At 45.0% G+C, this 18,484-nt stretch overlaps 1 protein-coding gene across 9 annotated transcripts in view; it reads right to left on the bottom strand.

Moving 5' to 3' along the window:
- The window catches only part of ATRN (attractin), a 221,859-nt gene that overhangs the window by 137,722 nt on the left and 65,653 nt on the right, over positions 1-18,484 (bottom strand). For all 9 annotated transcript variants that reach the window (XM_061583542.1, XM_061583543.1, XM_061583549.1 and 6 more), the window contains exons 4-7: positions 8,362-8,490; positions 5,876-6,081; positions 4,456-4,624; positions 1,613-1,703 (exon numbers count right to left, since the gene is read on the bottom strand). In XM_061583542.1, coding sequence (XP_061439526.1) covers positions 1,613-1,703; positions 4,456-4,624; positions 5,876-6,081; positions 8,362-8,490 — 595 coding nt within the window. The remainder of the gene's footprint in view (positions 1-1,612; positions 1,704-4,455; positions 4,625-5,875; positions 6,082-8,361; positions 8,491-18,484) is intronic.

Raw genomic sequence — 18,484 nt, 5'->3', positions numbered from 1 at the left:
CACTCCAGCAGCATGACTGGCGCCAACTTTATCATTTGTTAGGCAACAAGTCAAAATTTGTTTGCGCAGACATTTTAAAGTTGGTCATTCTAGCCTGCTGTTGGTTTTCAGTTGCCTGTACAGTAGGTCCCCGCTTTTCGGCATTCCGCTAATACGGTGGCACCAACGGGGCAATCGGCTGTAGCGCGGGGAGTTCCGGCCACTGTGCTCCAGCGGACAGCGATCAGCTGTAGCGCACAAGCTCCCCGCACTACATCTGACCGTGTGCTACAGCTGATCGCTGTCAGCTGGAGCGCGGTGGCTGGAATACAGTAGGGCCCCACTTTCCGGCGGTTTTCGCTTTTCGGCAGGGGCCTGGAACGTAACCTGCCAAATGAGTGGGGCCCTACTGTAATTGTTTTATAATAAGTACTGTACTGTGTTTTATTTTTTGGCATGTTTAGTTTTAATTATGCTTAATGTGCACTGTTCAGTATCTTAGAGGATGAAAGGCAGTCTAATAATATACATTTAATAAACAAACAAATGATAATTGCTCAAGTACTTCTCTCAGTTCCCAACTTCACTAGCACCCATACCTCTATGGATTACCTCCCACTCACGCCCGATTTCTCTATAGGGTGCACCACATGAATTGCCTTCCATCCAAATTTTAATCTGGGCTCTTAAGCAAATTATTCCGCTCTATTATTAGTTCCATTTGCACTTTCTGAAGCAGAATTAAATTGGGGGGGGTAGCGTTTTACTCTCCGTTTTCCCTTTTTTGTTGAATATACTCCAATTACCGCATGACGTGTAGCCGACAGAGTGCTGGATTTGGGGTGGAGATGCCTGGATTAAAATCACTGTTTGACCATGAAGCTCACAAGACTTTAAGAGCAACCATCCTCCATCAGACCAAAGGTCCATCAAGTCCAGCACTGTGCATCCGTGGTCTCCATTTCAATGCCTTTGTGCCCTGCTTCAGGGGCAAGGGCCTTCTCTCATTGTTGCTCCACAGCAATCATTAGTGGCTGGTGCCCTTTGAGACTGGTGGGGCAGAAGGCAAGGAGCCGAAACAGTGTGTGGAACAGAGGCAATATGACAGGGCGAGCCAACTCACTGTGAATTTGTCCCCCTCCCTGCAGAGTTCTGAAGGGGCAACACTGAGACTAAGGTGGAGGAAGCTGACAGACAGGGCCACCCCTTGGACTGGATGTAGGTAGTAAGTAGGCAGAGAGGAGGGGGCTGGCTGAGGGCAGAGTGAGGGTGGTGGGGCAGTACCCCACTTGCCCTAATGAACCAGCCTCCACCATCAGCAGCACTTACTCAACAGCAAATGCCTCTGACCACCAAGACTGCACATAGCCATCATAACTAATGCCCATTGATAGACCTCTCCTTCTAATCCCCTTTTGTAACCATCCACGCTTGTGGCCATTAACACATCTTGCGGCAGGCAGAACTACATTATTCCCTCACTGGGTAACGCAAGTCTCTCCTCCTCAGCCTCGCCTGACGGGAGCAAGGATCAGCTGCACTATGTTGCTGGAGGAAAGGTAAGTTACAAATGCAACAGATCAGTCAACAGGCAGAAGCTCTTTAGAGTGCTCTCAAAACAAAAGACACCTACTTCGTGTAAGTCCAGAGAATGCCCATATCTGATCACGACTGCATTCACGCTGCTGTTCAGGGGCAACCATTCTCCAGAAACAAGATTATATCTGCGTAACGAAAAGGGCAAAGCACATGGATGTCTCCTTTTGCACTCAAGTACAAAGCTGCTATTTATACTTCTTAGAACACATACAGAAGAACAGTGCAAATCAAGGAAAATACTAAAAGGGGTATTGATGGATAAAACTTGCATACACGTGAAACAAAAGCTGATGTGGTCCCAACTGTTCTGCTGATAATATAAACCGCTGAATATGTTGTTATTGTTAAATAGGGGAAGAGAAAGAGTAAATCTGAGCTACTCATGCAAGAAATAAGAGGAATGTTTTTATTCAGTTTTGTTTAGCACCATCTTTAAATATTCTCCCTGGATATCTTTCAGCACAGATTATGAATAAGAACCTTCTTTAAACTTTTTTTTAAACCAAGTATTGACATTAAAGGGCCCAGTTTGCCAGACTAATGTTGTTATGAAAGCCCACTGGTACTAAGATGGCCACAGTTACATCCAATTGTCTAGGGCATTGTTTTTCAGCCTTGGTGGCCAGATGTTGCTGAACTACAACTCCCATCATCCTTGACTATCAGCAAAGCTGGATGGGGATAATGGGAATTATAGACTGTCATCATCTAGGGACCCATGTTTGAAGAACATTGGTCTATGGCAGATCAACTCCTAAGGTGGGTAGTCTCTCAGGCTGGCTAGCAGAGACTGCAGGACCAATACAGAGCACAGTTGCTTAGCCCATGGAGCTCTGGAAACTCAGGCCTCAGCATCTGCTGCCCAGGTGACCTGCTCCCACAAGGTCACCTGAAAACAAGACAACCGGTCCACCACGTGCCCCTTCACTGAAGCAAAAGAGGCAGCAACCGTGGTCAGCATGGAAGCTTCCTGCCGCATGGGGCAGCTAAGACAGCGCCAGTTACTCATTGGGTGTTCTGCTGCAACTGACATAGCACCAGATGCTGCATAAAATCACAGTGAAAGAACAGAGATGGAACAAAACACAAAATTACACAGGTGAAGGAGGACAATGAAGAGGCAAGAGAGAAAAGGCCTAGCTTTGCATTTTGCTGAGGGGACGCTCAGAGAAAGTTCCAAACAATGAATCTGCTGTTGTGGTCAACAGGGAACTGAGCTGAGGGAGAAGCCATGCCCCTCCAAGAGTCTTTTCACCCAGCTCCAGAAGGCTTTGCTCTGCACAGCCACAGAACTCACATGTGAGACTGCACAGAGACCACAAAGAACCACCATTTGCTAAGGAAGGGAAGAGCACTACACAGGAAATGTTTGACTACTGAAAGGAGAAGAAGAGGGCAGCGCATTGCAGGGGACCACAGGAAAGCATCTGTTGCACATCCCAACATATTGGCATCCTCTGAATTTAAGAAGGCTCAACACAGGAGCAGGATGTATCTTTGATTTAGTCTTTGCTCCATGTGGGGAAGGGTGGTGGTCTGGACACATGTGGGGTGGACATCACCCCATCGTCATGGTCAGAGCACAGCCGGGTGAGGTTTGGACTTGCAGCAACAATTCTCCCATGCACAGGTGGGGGACCAATTAGGATGGTCGGCCCTCGGATAGATTCCTGACTGCTCTGGGGGATTTTCCAGTAAACAGAGCAGACGATCCTACTGAGGCCCTAGTCTCACAATGGAGTGATGGGACTCGTAGAGCTGTTGACCCAGTCACTCCTGAGTGCCCTCTCCAGCACTCTGAAGCCCAATTCACTCCTTGGTACACTGAGGAGCTGCAGTTGAAATGTTTTGGGCGAGGGCTGGACCATAAGTGGTGCAAGTCTCACTCCAGAACCAAACATGCACAAATAATTACTTTAGTCCAGTCGCCAACACCCTCTTCTTGGCAAAGGTGGGGAAGAAGGTGGCTGTGGAGCGACTGCAGGCATTCCTGGATGAGATTTGATTACTTGGATCCAGTATAATCTGGGGTCAGACCCCATTTCGGAGCCAAATGAGCCTTGGTCACTCTGATGACCTTTATCGAGCAAGAGACAGGGCGAGAGCAACCCCATTACTTTTGCTCAATCTCTCAGAGGCTTTTGATAACACTGACCATGGTATCCCCTCTGGACCAACTAAGTGGGATGGGTGTTGGGGGCACCATATTACAGTGGTTCTGTTTGAACAGGGCGGTGTTCAAGGAGTAGCACTGGGTGAGTACTGCCTGGCCCCCTGGCACTTGTTCTACGGCAACCAGACCGCTGATGGGGGGACATGGCTGACAACATGTGACACCATTGTCAAAACATCTGCACTGGCTGACCTTCTGCTAGAGAGTCAGGTTCAAGGTCCTTGTATTAATTTACAAACTCAGAAGAACTTACATACAACAGGGTCCCTTAGGGACCTCCTGAACCCTTATATTCCAGCTTGATCACTGAGATCAGGAGCACTGCTGGTTGTCCTCCAAGCTGGCAAGGCTCATTTGACAACCAGAACTCAAGCCTTTAGCGTCATCGCCCAAGTCCTGTGGATGCTCTGCCAATAGAGATTCAGCAGGCACCTTCTGTTCTGACTTCTAAATGCCGGCTGAAAATTTTTCAATGTCACCGGGCTTATGCAGGCAATTGAGAAGATCTTTTACTGCAATAGTTAATGATTTCTGATTTTAATTGTTTTAATATTTATTTATATATCTTGTAAACCTCTTTTTTTTTACAAATAGCAGTATATATTTTTATAAAAATAAGTAATAACTAAATAATAGTTGCGTGAAACCCACCAATGTACCATCACTTCCCATTTAAATCTTTAAAAGGTTCATGTTTTACTCACGCCAAAACCATTTGAGCATTCGTGTGATTGAACATGTAACCACCAACCACCCACATAACATCGTCTTGGATTATGGCTTTATGAGATGCTCTAGGAAGTTTGGGGATGTAGAATTCATCTTGAGTCCAGAATGATTGGTTTGCTGGAATGGGTACTGAACAGTCTGTACCTAGGAGAGGAGGAAAAAAACCATATATCTAACACAGTACCGTATATTTTCCAGCATTTAAGAGTTATATTTATAGGTAATACGTACATTAAAAAGCTGTCAGTCACGGAATGCTCACAAATATCCTAAATGTCTGAAGGGAAAGGGTCAGTCATAGAAAACTAATAAACACAGTCACAATCAGGTGGCTGCAGACGTTGCAGAAATTCTGACAAGTGTCGTATGCTTCGCTTCCATTATGATGAGGAAAAAGGGGAAGCTACTGGAGGAGACACACAAACTGTATGTGTACATTTGTACAGCTTGTACGAAAGGCCTTCAGAGCTCTCCTATGCCTTTATCCTTCGCACACTAGTGGACACAGAAAAACTGAAAGAACTGGGCATGTTTAGCCTGGAGAAGACTGAGGGGAGATATGAGTACATGAAATGTTGTCACAGAGGAGGGCCGGGATCTCTTCTCGATTGTCCCAGAGTGGAAGACATGGAATAATGGGCTCAAGTAGCAGGAAGCCAGATTTCGACTGGACATCAGGAAAAACTTCCTAACTGTTAGAGCCATACGACAATGGAACCAATGACCTAGAGAGGTAGTGGGCTCTTCGACACTGGAGGCCTTCAAGAGGTAACTGGACAGCCACCTGTCGGGAATGCTTGGATTTGGATTCCTGCATTGAGCAGGGGGTTGCACTTGATGGCCTTATAGGCCCCTTCCAACTCTACTATTCTATGATTCTATGAAAGCAAAAGCGCAATGCAGCTATATTGGGAATTAGATGCACTTTACTCAAAATAGCTCTAAGTGCAGCTAGGGCAAGGACATAAAAGGTAGAACTATAGTGCCTAGCAGCAGAAGGTCTGTGTACTCTGAGAGGGCAGAGATCAAGGACCTAAAGTTGAGAAGGTGGGGAGGACCTGACTAAAGAAACAAGACTTTAAAAGGTAGGAGGAAAATTGCAAAAGCAGGATAAGACATATGGAAGCAGCTGAAGAAAGGAAGATACAGGAAAAATCCTTACCCAAGGAGGAGCAACAGGGCGCTCTGGGCCTAGGACCTTGGAGAAGCAAGACAAGCTTCACATACTGAATCCAAAGAAATAGCTGAAGCTTTGGATGCAAGCCTCTAGGAGAGGTGTTTTTGGTTATTAGAATATGGACATTTAACTGGAAACAAAGACACCGGCACAATTCAAAACCTTGTTAGGCTCTCCTACAAATTCTCAGACATTTGTCACAAAAGGGCATTACCTACCTTGCCAGTCCCAGTGGCACTCACATCCTTGGGTACCATTTACATTACAACGCCCTCTCTCTGGGGAGCCACAGGCATCTGCGCAGTATGGAATATCACAGGCTTCACCTTTCCAATGTCCTGAGCACTCACATTCAACCACTTTGCTGTTGTTAGTGGGCTTACATTCCCCTCTCCCAGAGCAGTTATGGGGACACACATCAAAGCTGCAGACAGAGAACCGGAAAAGGCCACATCAAAGATCTGTTGTCATCGCAGCGCCAGGAAATGGACAAAGGCAAACAGCAAACAAGCAAATAAGTTTTAGGCCAAAGGTGATCAAGTCGCTGGTAGTTTTACTGCTCCTCTGGGAGGAAGGGTGGGAGAAAAATCTAATAACTAATAAGAATACTTTGAAAAAAGAATGCAAGATTATCTTGCCTTTAAAATGTAAATGTACTCTCTTCAAGTCGATTCCGACTTATGGCGACCCTATGACGAGGGTTTTCATGAGCCTGAGAGGCAGTGACTGGCCCAAAGTCACCCAGTGAGCTTCATGGCTATGTGGGGATTTGAACCCTGGTCTCCCAGGTCATAGTCCAACACCTTAACCCAATTACGCTTGCAGGATGGTGAAAGTGTAGAATTCTACCAGAATTTCAGAACATGTTTTGGAAGATTGAGCACACAAAATCAGAAAGCGGTTGGCCTTTTCAATTAATTATCCGAGCGCAAGCATTTGATAGGCAAAACCAAGAAAAGGGGGAGCATCTGCAGAGCTACAAATTTGCAGAGCTTGGAAAAGTTGCTTTTTTGAACCACAACTCCCATCAGCCCAATCCAGTGGCCATGCTGGCTGGGGCTGATGGGAGTTGCAGTTTTTAAAAGTAACTTTTCCAAGCTCTGCAAATTCGTGGGCTCCTGGGGATACAGGGTTGTGCTCAGGTGAAAGATGCAAAAGATAACCAAGCCAGCTAATAAGACCAAAACCACCTGACAGCCATTATTTACTTATTATGCAATACACAGCCTGCTCTTCATTAAAAGTCCCAGAGTGGATTACACAACAAAACAGTAAAATACAACAATATCCCAAGAGTAAACAAAACATACGAAATCAGGCAGGCTCATATTGGAGGCAGCAGCCCTTCAAGTCCCCCAAGTCGGCTTAGAACTTCTAAAGGTCAGTGTTTTGAACTGAGCCCAGAAACGAATGGGAAGCCAATAAAGCAGCCTTTCCCAACCTTTGGGTCCGCAGATGTGGCTGGACTACAATTCCCATCATTCCTGACCATTGGCCATGTTGGCTGGGGTTGATGGGAGTTGCAGTCCAACAACATCTGGGGACCCAAAGGTTGGGAAAGGCTGCAATAAAGCATTGGAGTAGTGTGCTTCCAGCAACAAGTCACAGTCCGAACCTTTGTTTTCGCAGTGTAGGCCAAGCGAACTTTCCATACTTCAAAAGGCAGCCCTAGGTACAGTGTGACGTTGTAGCCCAACGAGGAGATTTTTAAGCCATGTGCTGAGCTTTGGAGGGGGGAAGTGAGCCTGGATCATGTGGTCCTCAGCCATGAGCAGACTGGCTGAAGTTCCTCAGTCTATGAGCCATACCCAAGCAATAACATGTACATCAGATTCCCTTATTCAGCCTTGCTGAGTCAGAGTCAGCACAGCTGGCATGTGTGGGTGTCTTTTTAACAAGGACACTGCAGAAGGGCCACATAGCTCAGTGTGAAGCACATATCTTGTTCGTGGAATGCCCCACGTTCCATACCCAGCAACTCTGGTTCAGAACAATCAGGAAGTAAGTAATGGGGGGGGGAGAGAGAGAGAGAGACTCTGCTCCCAGTTAGAAGAGACGTCACTGGGCTAGATGGACGAATAATTTGAGCTCGTGTAAACTACCCATGTTCCTAAAGCATTTGTACTGTGCCAGAGGGAAACACCAACAGATGCCACAAGATGGTGCTACAGTTTCTAGAATTTCAGGTTCTGAAAGTGTTTGTTGCTACATCCCTGAAACAAATGCTAGTTGCAATTGATTCCACTTCTGTATTCTGGATTTTGTTTTCATTTGCCGCTTAAAGAACCAGGTTCAGTGTACAAAATTAAAGTGCACCTTCCTTTGGGAGATCAGCTATAAGTAATCAATTTAGTATTTATTTAGGGAAGGACATACATTACCCACATAGTACATTTACCAGAGGGCTGGGAGGGAATGACTATCAATATACCAGACACTCAATATAAATACACATGTACAATTATCCATTTATGTTCCCACCAAGTCCAAAATAATTCGCTGTCGAGCTACTAGGGCTGAAACCACATTATCTACGTATTTTCTTCTAAAAAGTTAATTGAGAATTTAGATGCAAGTCTTCCCATCCACAAGGAATGGTGCCTACATAGATTTCATCTGGAAATGTTAAAAGAGAGCAATTTACAAGTAAAGTACTTAAAAAACCTTCATTTAGCACTCCCTGCATGCAGAAGCTGCAACATACTTGTAAGTGATGTTAAACCCCGTCAAGTTATAAGCCGCATCACTGAAGAAATGGAGGAGGGCATAACCAGAGGTGGCTACAACTTCTGGGACCGTCTCGTTGCTCTCCCTCTCAGGAACGATGAGGCCACTATAACAGGGAAAGATGACAGGACACTGGTCTATTAGGAGAGGGTGTCAGCAACTAGAGTAGGCAGCAAAGGCACAGATGTTAGCATCATACACAAAAGCCTGGAAGCCAAGTTTCATGTTATTGGCGGCTTAGATGGATGCCTCCATGCAGTCGTATCAGTAGACATGATATTCGCCTCCCCCCCCCCCAAAAAAAAGTCATATATCAAGATAGGATTTTAACTGTTTAACAGTTTACAAATATCATGTAACAGCAACAGTTTAAAACACTTGCAGCACAATCCTAAGCATGTCTACTGAGAAGTAAGTCCTTGTGAATTCAATGGGCCTTATTCCCATGTTAAGTAGGGTTAGGATTGCAGCCTTAGTCACTACAATGTAACTCTCATTCACCCAATTCAATCCCTGAAGCATTTATTCTGGACCATGCATCTGATTTTAGTCATAAATGCAAAAAGGAAAGAACTCTCCCACATCATCACCTTAGATGGGCAGATATGTAGCTGCACACATTTAAATTCCGCATATTAATCCAGCAGATGGAAGACTTCAGGGGGCACCTGTAAGAGCAACTAACAGGGACCAGCATTTATCTTGTCCATTTAAATCTCACCCCATTCTCTCTCAAGAAGTTGGAAGAGGTTATAAAGTAATTAATATCACAAATCTTACATTGTTGACCACGTATCTGCCTTGTGCATTTTTCAAGAATAGAAATGTTTGAAGTAAACATTAAATGTTCAAAGTTTTAGGAGACAAAAAAGCAAAAGAAGTCAATACACCAGAAAATGTTCCTGTAACAATGCTGGGCATCTGCTTGAAGACTTGAGGCTTAAAAGGGTTAACTGAGACTACAAATGTAATCCAATATACTCTACTCTGCTCTGCTTGCAACAATATTAGTATTTGCAAAGCAATCTCTGCTCCCAAGAAAACATTTAAGGTTCAGGAAACTCTGGGACTTAATTGCTTTGGTTGCAAACTTACAGCTTATCAAACATCACTCTTACCATCATCAGCATGAGAAACGTTTTGGAGTTCAACAGCATGTTACACAACAGCAGAATTACGCATTCTAAACAGTAATCTGCCATGTGACTGGACTGTTTGTCTTTACTGAAGTGATCATGTATGTGCACTTAAATTTCTCAACAGGGTTAAGTAAGGAGAGGGGTCATTGCACTAGTTAATACAGCCAGTGCACCCACCCCAGTTATGAACAGGCACCGCTGCTGTCCTCCACAGCACCCACAGGGAGTTGGGCTACAAAGTTTTTGTGTGGAGGAGGCATAGAGAGGAAGCCGCAAGGGGTAGCAAGGGCCAAGCAGCAGGCAAAATCTGCCAGCAGAGCAGGGCGAGAGGGAATAGCAGGGCGAGAGGTCACCTGGCACAGAACAGTGTTTGTGAACAATTGTGCTAGCGGGCAGGGAAAGGGGGATAAAACCAGGGCGGTCACAGAAGCAATGCAATTATACTTGACATTTATAGAGTGCTTTTCCTGAAGGTTCATTATTTATTTGTTTATTTTAATTTATGTATTTTCTTGCATTTATACCCCGCCTTTCTTTCATCACAGAAACCCAAGGCAACATACACATGTGGTCCCCAAGCGGTCTCCCATCCAGGCGCTGGCCAGACCTACATAGCTTCAGCAAGGTGGTGGGCTCATGTGCCTTCAGACTGTAATCTTTCACCTACCTTATCATCAGAGACAGTGTGGTGCAGTGGCTAGAGTGTCGGACTAGGACCTGGGAGACCAGGGTTTCAATCCCTGCTCCTCCATGAAGCTCACTGGGTGACCTTGGGCCAACCTCTCTCTTGCAGCTTAATCCAGTAGCGTCCAGTGAGGGGGCACAGGTTGGGCGCCATTGCTCTTCAGCTCCCAAACATGACAGGTTGCTGAAGAAGGGAGGGGCAAGGCATGCAGCAACAGGAGTTGCGAATTGGCTCTGCCACCATACATCATAATGCACCATGCTCCCTGTCCCACTTCCCTCTAGCAGCAGCACCTCACTGTGTTCGGAAGCCAGAAGAGCAAAGGTGCCCCACCTGCACTGCCTTACCAACCACTACTGACCTCATCTACCTCACAGGGCTGTGGTGAGGATGAAATGAGGAAGGAGAGAACCACACATGCCACCCTGAGCTACTTGGAGAAAAGGCAGGGGAGAAAGTGTCATAATATTAACAAATATATCTCAATCCTCCCTATAACAAAAGACAGTATTGTGCCCATAACACAGATGGGGGAAACTAAGTTGAAAGCCAGTATTTCTTGGCCCGGTAAATTCAATTCAGGTGAAATTTGTATTAGAGGCTTCAAGGCTTTTAGCTCATTTCTCTTCATGGCTAAGTATTTGAGATCAGGCTACAGTAGAGGCTGAGATTACACTGGTCTCAGAAGCTTAGCAGATTTACGCAGCTCGTAGTTAAATGATAGAATTTGTTCCCAGCGGGAGGCAGTGATGGCCACCAACTTGGACGGCTTTAGAAGAGGATTAGATGAATTCAGGGAGGAGAAGGCTATCAATGGCTATTACCATTATTAAGTTTATAACCCACCTTTTCTTCCTGAAGAAGCCGAGGGCGGCAAACAAAACAATTCAACAGCAACAAAAATCATTCAAAAAACAACTTAAAATATTCTAAAAACAGCTGACAATAAAAACATTCTTCCATCCAGTGATATCCAAGTTGCCAGGAACGGTCTCATTCAGCCATCAAATGCCTGGGTAAACACGATGGCTATCCTCTACATTCACTGTTGGAGGCAGCATGCTTTTGAAGATCAGCTGCTGGAAACCACAGGAGGGGATGGTTCTCTTGCACTCAGGTCCTGCTTGTGTGCTTCCCATAAAGGGCATCTCGTTGGCCGCTGTGAGAACAGGATGCTGGAGTCAAGGGGCCCCTGGCCTGATCCAGTGGGCTCTGCTTATGCTCTTATTTCAGGTCTACCAACTGCAGAGAGTCTCAAGCCAGGGTCCTTCTCTTGCTTCAGGAAATACTTAGAAGAAAACTGTTGAGCATGAGGTGGCACAGGATCAATGGCACTCCACAGGCTTGCTTCAACGTACACAGAGTAAAGCCACACTGCTGTTTTACTGCCTCTCTTCTAACACGGAAGTGATCTACAAGTTTAGACGCTGAAAGGAGTCAAGCTTTCCCTTAAGAGCACAGCTGAGCGAAGGCTGCATTGCAGACCAGTCAGCTCCCAATATTGACAAGGAAGACCTCAGAAAAGATACTGTCCATAAGCATTCCCACACTCATTCCAGACTCTACCATGCAAAAAAAATCTCCAAGTAGGGTGGACAGGTGACCTACTTTACAGAGAACAGTCTTCTATTTAGAAGGTTGTGTCAAAGGACAGTCCTCTATTTGAGGGGCTATCTGGCCTAAGTCTGGCTAAAAGATAAAGAACTCTAAGAGAGCAGAACAGGAAGCACCTTTGACATGCTCATCCACAGTTAGCACTGGACACCAGACTCAGCAGGCACACAGATCACCTGCTCAGTCTTCCTCACTATGGTGAGATGTAAAGTAGTACTATCTAAGTTATAGAAATCATTTCTAAATTTGCATATGCAAATGTGTCCTCCTTTGCTCTCTTTTCCCCCCTCAATTCATTTCTGCTTTTTGGCGACACTCAGGTGGCATGTGATCTCAAAGAGAAAGATTAAGCCATGGAAACTCTCTCTCCCACTCTCCCCTCATATGTTAGCTCTCTGTTCAGGATGGGCTTTTAATACTGAATTTTAAAAATTAATGTGAACATTTCACTAACTAAATGGGTTTTTCACCCAGGAATTTCTAGCCACATTGCTAGGCAGTCACAGTTATACGCAATCTGTAGTATCTCAGGGCAGATTCATACAAGTTGGCAGAAGCAGACGCTTGTTAAAAATGCTAAGCACGTGCATGTGAATGAGTGTCGCAACTTCACATACCACACAAATATTTTCAATTTGACTTCAAGATAACTGTACCATAACCACAGAAGAAAAAGGTGTCCTTAAATTGGAAGCTGCCTTATGCTGACTCACACCATTGGTACATGCAGCTCGGTACTGTCTACCCTGACAACGGCTCTGCAGGAGTTAAGACCAGGAGACTTTCCCAGACCTATTTGCAGATAAGTATCTGCTAGGATGTCTAAATTTTAACATTTCATTCAAGCCACCTCTACAAGGAACAGACTGCTGTAGCGAAAACAGAATGCAGAAAGAAAGAAATAATGGCAGAAAGGATAATAAATGCAGTTTGGCCAGAACACAGCAAGGGAGAGTCACGGAAGGCATTCGCAGACCTTCCCATTCCTTCAGAACCTTCCATTAATTAGCAAAACTGTGTGCGTGCATGGATACGCACAGGAAAGGGCTGTGCTGCAATGACTATGACACTCACACTAAGGCCCAAGGACAGGTAACCAAGAACAGTTTGTGCAAGGTAGGCTTACAGGAGTCTTGCTGGAGAGGTAGTGAAGTACAAGAATTCCTAAGCCATCAGACAGGGCTAAACACAAGGATTCAAGGAGGCTTGAAGCAAAGAAAAAATCACTCCAGCTTAACAGCTACCCCCACCCTTCCAGCCGGCAGTTCAAGTTACTCATCACCCATCTTACCTACTCACCCTGCGGACAACAGGTGAGAAATGATCAACCAGTGCAACAGAGGCATCTGCTAGCATGCCGGTGCAGACATCTGTACAAACAGGTATCTTATATGTGTATTCACTAAAAGGGAACTGGCTATACTGCTCTTGGGATCTTTACTGGGGATGAATTGTGTGCCCACGGAAAAAAATCCAAAGGCTTCGATTACCTGCTAAATTTGGGGGATTTAGCATGGATCAATACTAGCACGCTTGTTCCAGACAGCCAGCAATACACACCATTGCTCCAATGTAGCCTTTATAAATGAGTAAGGGTTCAAAAAGGTGATACACACCAATGTGAAATGGTTTATAACCAACAAGATGGCGGCTTACAGATTGAAATACCAATAGAGAAACACATAATGAAAATTCAGTGCTGTGTGCAAGGGATCCCAACCTCACACTTGCCTGGACCATCTGCTTAACCAACTGGTGCAGAAACAGAGCAGAGAGACTGCAGGTGGAGAGTCAACGAATATGGGATGAAGAGGCGTACCTAAGAGATGTACCTAAGGGGAGACCAAAAGAACCAGGAAGGGTAAGAAGGTGCCTGCAAAGTGATGCGCTTTCCCCTCTCACGAGAGACAGATTAGAGCGAGGCTGAGAAAATACAGCACACAGAAAAGCAGGAAAGCTGAAACATGGTATTTACCTGTTGGGCAGTAGAAGGAAATTGGGGAGGGAAAAGGCTGGGTTTCCTCACTGTAGCTCAGAAGTAGGCTGTCATCATTGGGCTAGAAGTTCTTCAAAGAAGCTGGTTATTTATATTCTGGAGAATGGCCTGTGATCTACAGCGGGGGTGGCCGGCCATTTGCACCCAAGACAAACGCCTCTACCCACAACCAAACGTCCCCAGGTTCCTTTTGAACCTACTTACACGTGGTTTTAAAAATCAGAAGATTTCTGCTCTCAGGCCCTGAAACGATACTATTAAAGCGGTATCATACTTGCCAGCTGAAAACAACGCACAGACAATAAGATGAGAACCCTAGTTTTTTATTTCATGTTGAGCCCACCCTTCATCAAGCAAGTGATCCAGGGTGGGGTACATCAAATATAAAATCAAACTAACAACAGAACAATTCCAGTGAAAACAGTACAGCGATACAAAGCCAATCAATACAACCTCTACCTTGCAGAGGTTTTGCTTGTGTTAGATACAGCACTGGATGCTGAACTGAAGCAGGTCAGAGTGTAACCTATTGCTTGTGACTGGCACTTACTTACAGCTTACACCAGTGCTGACTTACACAACTGTAGTGATCACAAAACTACTCTCATTAGTAAAGCCTAACTGCACACACGGTTCTGAGGCACGTGCAGAGTGTCAGAAGAACAGAGCCTCTCAGTAATGGAAGTCGCTCCAAATACAGAAAAATCATGTCTCATAACGTACACGTGGTAGTGGAACTGTCTGACCCTGAGTCCACTAAGCAAGTGCCTTTCAGATTCTAAAGGCATGTATCCACGGTACAAGTCTTTCCCTGTACCACTGTATGTTAATGTTCACACCAGGAAAAGAAGAACATCGTGGTGAGGCAGTTCTGAGAGAGAACAGAGCAGAAAGGCACACCATTCTAATGTTTCCGACTAACGGTAACAGCTAGACCTTACTCTTCAACATACAGACAAATAATTCCAAAACTTTCATAGGATCATAGAATAGTAGAGTTAGAAGGAGCCTATAAGGCCATCAAGTCCAACCCCCTGCTCAATGCAGGAATCCATATCAAAGCATTCCCGACAGATGGCTGTCCAGCTGCCTCTTGAAGGCCTCCAGTGTCAGACAGCCCACTACCTCTCTAGGTCATTGGTTCCATTGTCATATGGCTCTAACAGTTAGGAAGTTTTTCCTGATGTCCAGTCGAAATCTGGCTTCCTGCAACTTCAGCCCATTATTCCATGTCCTGCACTCTGGGACAATCGAGAAGAGATCCCGGCCCTCCTCTATGTGACAACCTTTCATGTACTTGAAGAGTGCTATCATATATCCCCTCAGTCTTCTCTTCTCCAGGCTAAACATGCCCACTTCTTTCAGTCTCTCCTCATAGGGCTTGGTTTCCAATCCCCTGCCCTCCTCTGAACCCGTTCCAGGTTGTCTGCATCCTTCTTGAAGTACAGAGACGAGAACTGGAAACAGTATTCGAGGCATAACCAGTACTGAATAGAGGGGAACTAATACTTCACGCAATTTGGAAACTAGACTTCTGTTAATGCAGCCTAATATAGCATTGGCCTTTTTTGCAGCCACATCGCACTGTTGGCTCATATTCAGCTTGTGATCAACAACAATTCCAAGATCCTTCTCACATATCGTATTGCTGAGCCAAACATTCCCCATCTTATAAATGTGCATTTGGTTTATTTTTCCTAAGTGTAGAACTTTGCATTTATCCCTGTTGAATTGTATTCTGTTGTTTTCAGCCCAATGCTCCAGCCAATCAAGGTCCCTTTGAATTTTGTTCTGTCTTCCACATTATTAGCTGTGCCCCCAACTTTGTATCATCTGCAAATTTGATCAGCATGCTCTGTACTTCCTCATCCAAGTTGTTAATAAAAATGTTGAAGAGCACTGGGCCCAGGACCGAGCCATATGGTACCCCACTTGTCACTTCTGCCCAGCTTGAGAAGGAACCATTGATAAGCATTCTTTGAGTACGAATCTGGAGCCAACTGTGGATCCACCTGACAGTTGGTCCATCCAGCCCACATTTAGCTAGCTTGCTAATCAGAATATCATGGGGCACTTTGTCAAAAGCTTTGCTGAAGTCGAGATATATTATGTCCACAGTATTCTCACAGTCTACAAGGGAGGTTATCCGATCAAAAAATGAGGTAAGATTAGTTTGGCAAGATTTGTTCCTCATAAATCCATGTTGGCTTCTAGTAATCACTGTGTTGTTTTCAAGGTGCTTACAGAATGACTGCTTTATAATCTGCTTGAGTTTTTCCAGGGATTGATGTTAGGCTGACTGGTCTGTAGTTCCCCAGTTCCTCCTTTTTGAAGATAGGGACAACATTAGCTCTCTTCCAGTCATCCGGCACTTCACCAGTCCTCCATGATTTTGCAAAGATAATACACAGCGGTTCTGAGAGTTCTTCAGCCAGTTCCTTCAGTACAGGATGCAGTTTATCGGACCCTACTGATTTGAACTCATTCAAAGTGATTAGGTATTCCTTGACCGTTTGTCTATCAATCTCAAGCTCCAAACCTGCCCCTTCTACTTCATGTTTCCCAGGAGGGTCATAGACCCTTTTGTGGGAGGCAACTGAGCCAAAGTAGGAATTGAACACTTCTGCCTTTTCTTTGTCATCTGTTATCATTTTGTCATCCTCACTGAGTACATGTGCCACCATTTCTTTTCTGTCTTTTACTATGGACATATCTGAAGAAAGCTGTTTTGTTGCTTTTAGCATCCCTCGCTAACCTCAGCTCATTCTCAGCTTTAGCCTTCCTGACGCCCTCCCTGCAATTCTGTGATACCTGCCTGTACTCTTCCTTTGTGGCCTGGCCTTCTTTCCACTTCCTGTATGTTTCCTTTTTGTTTTCAGGTACTTACAATTGTTCTGAGTTTATTAAAATCAGCTTTCCTGAAGTCCAGGGTGTGCATAAGGCTACTCTCAGCTTTTGCTTCTGTTAAAATGAAGAATTCAAGGATAGTGTGGTCACTTTTCCCCAGAGTTCCCGTAACTGCCACTTCATCCACCAAATCATCTCTCTTGGTTAGAATCAAGTCCAGGATAGTTGATCCTCTGGTTGCTTCCTCCACTTTCTGTAGGAGAAAGTTATCTCCAACACAAGTCAGAAATTTCTTCGAGGGGCCCTGTTTGGCAGGGTTTATCTCCCAACAGATATCAGGATAATTGAAGTCCCCCATTACTACTACATCATGCCTCCTTGAAATATTGGCAATTTGCATTTCAAAAGGTACATTCTCATCTTCTCCTTGATTCAGTGGTCAGTAGTAGACTGCAAGCACCAGATTCCTTTTATTACTTGCCCCATTAATTTTAATCCAGATACTCTCGGTGGAGCCACCAAGCTCATCTTCCTGTATTTCTGTGCAGGGATATATGTATTTTTAACATATAGTGTGACTCCACCTGTGCAGGGATATATGTATTTTTAACATATAGTGTGACTCCACCTCCTTTTTTATTCCATCTGTTCTTTTTGAAGAAGTTGTATCCTTCAATTGCTGTATTCCAGTCATGGGAGTCATCCCACCAAGTTTCAGTTATACCTATCAAGTCGTAATTACCCTCCTGTATTAAGAGTTCAAGTTCGCTGTGCTTGTTTCTCATGCTCTGCGCATTTGTATACACACATCGAAGACCATGTGATTTGGTTGTAGCTTGGCTTCCTTACTACATTTTTCTGAGGACTGTTACTGGGCCCTATTAGAGCCGATCTCTCTGGTCCCATTACTGTGCACAAGCCTTCATCGGTTGTTACCACCAAGTTTACATCTACCTCCACCTTAGGATTCAGTTTAAAGCCCTCCTGATGAACTTCTCCATGCTGTGGCCAAATACATTCTTCCCAGTCCTTGTGAGATGCAACCCATCACTTGCCAGCAGTCCATCTTCCAGGAACCATAGCCCATGGTCCCAGAATCCAAATCTCTCACGTCAGCACCACCTTCGTAGCCATTCATTCACACGGAGTATTTTACTTTCCCTTTCTACTCCTCTTCTAAGTACTGGAAGGATGGACAAAAATACTATCTGGGCCCCAAAGTCCTTGAGTCTCCTTCCCAGAGCTTCAAAGTCTGATGTGATTTCTTCATAGCTTTGTTTGGCAGTATCATGTGTTCCCACATAGATGAGGAGAAGGGATACCTGTCAGTGAGCTTGATGAGTGATGGCAACGCTTCCATCACATCTCTAATCCATCCTCCTGGTAGACAGCATACCTGGCGAGTCCACAGATCTTCTCTGCATACCTGGGTTTCGATCCCACGCAGCAGTCTCCCACTACTAGTACTCTTCTCTTCTTGTTGTGGGGCGTGGTTTCATTGCCCCTGCTTGATTGAGTTTCAGCCTCTTGCTCTTTGTCACATGGGGTCTCCTGTAATTCTTCCACCACAGGCTGTCCTCCAGTTTCATCCTCAAGTGGTTGAAAGTGGTTCTGTAGTCCCACTGGTGAAGGGTGTCTTCTCGCTCTTCTGCTCCTGTCACCCTTTGCCACGGAGTTTCCTCCACTTCATTGCTCCTCTCCAAAGCAGCCTCCTCTTCTGCTACCCATACTGTTGCTCTTCCACCTCCACTTCTCTTTCCTGCTGTTGTTCTTTAGAAACCAACTTCATATCGCTAAGGGGCCAACTGTGTAAAATAGG

The sequence above is a fragment of the Rhineura floridana genome, chromosome 9, assembly GCF_030035675.1.
Source record: "Rhineura floridana isolate rRhiFlo1 chromosome 9, rRhiFlo1.hap2, whole genome shotgun sequence".
In the NCBI taxonomy this organism is placed as follows: Eukaryota; Metazoa; Chordata; class Lepidosauria; order Squamata; family Rhineuridae; genus Rhineura; species Rhineura floridana.
This window is presented reverse-complemented; position numbering and strand designations above follow the sequence as displayed.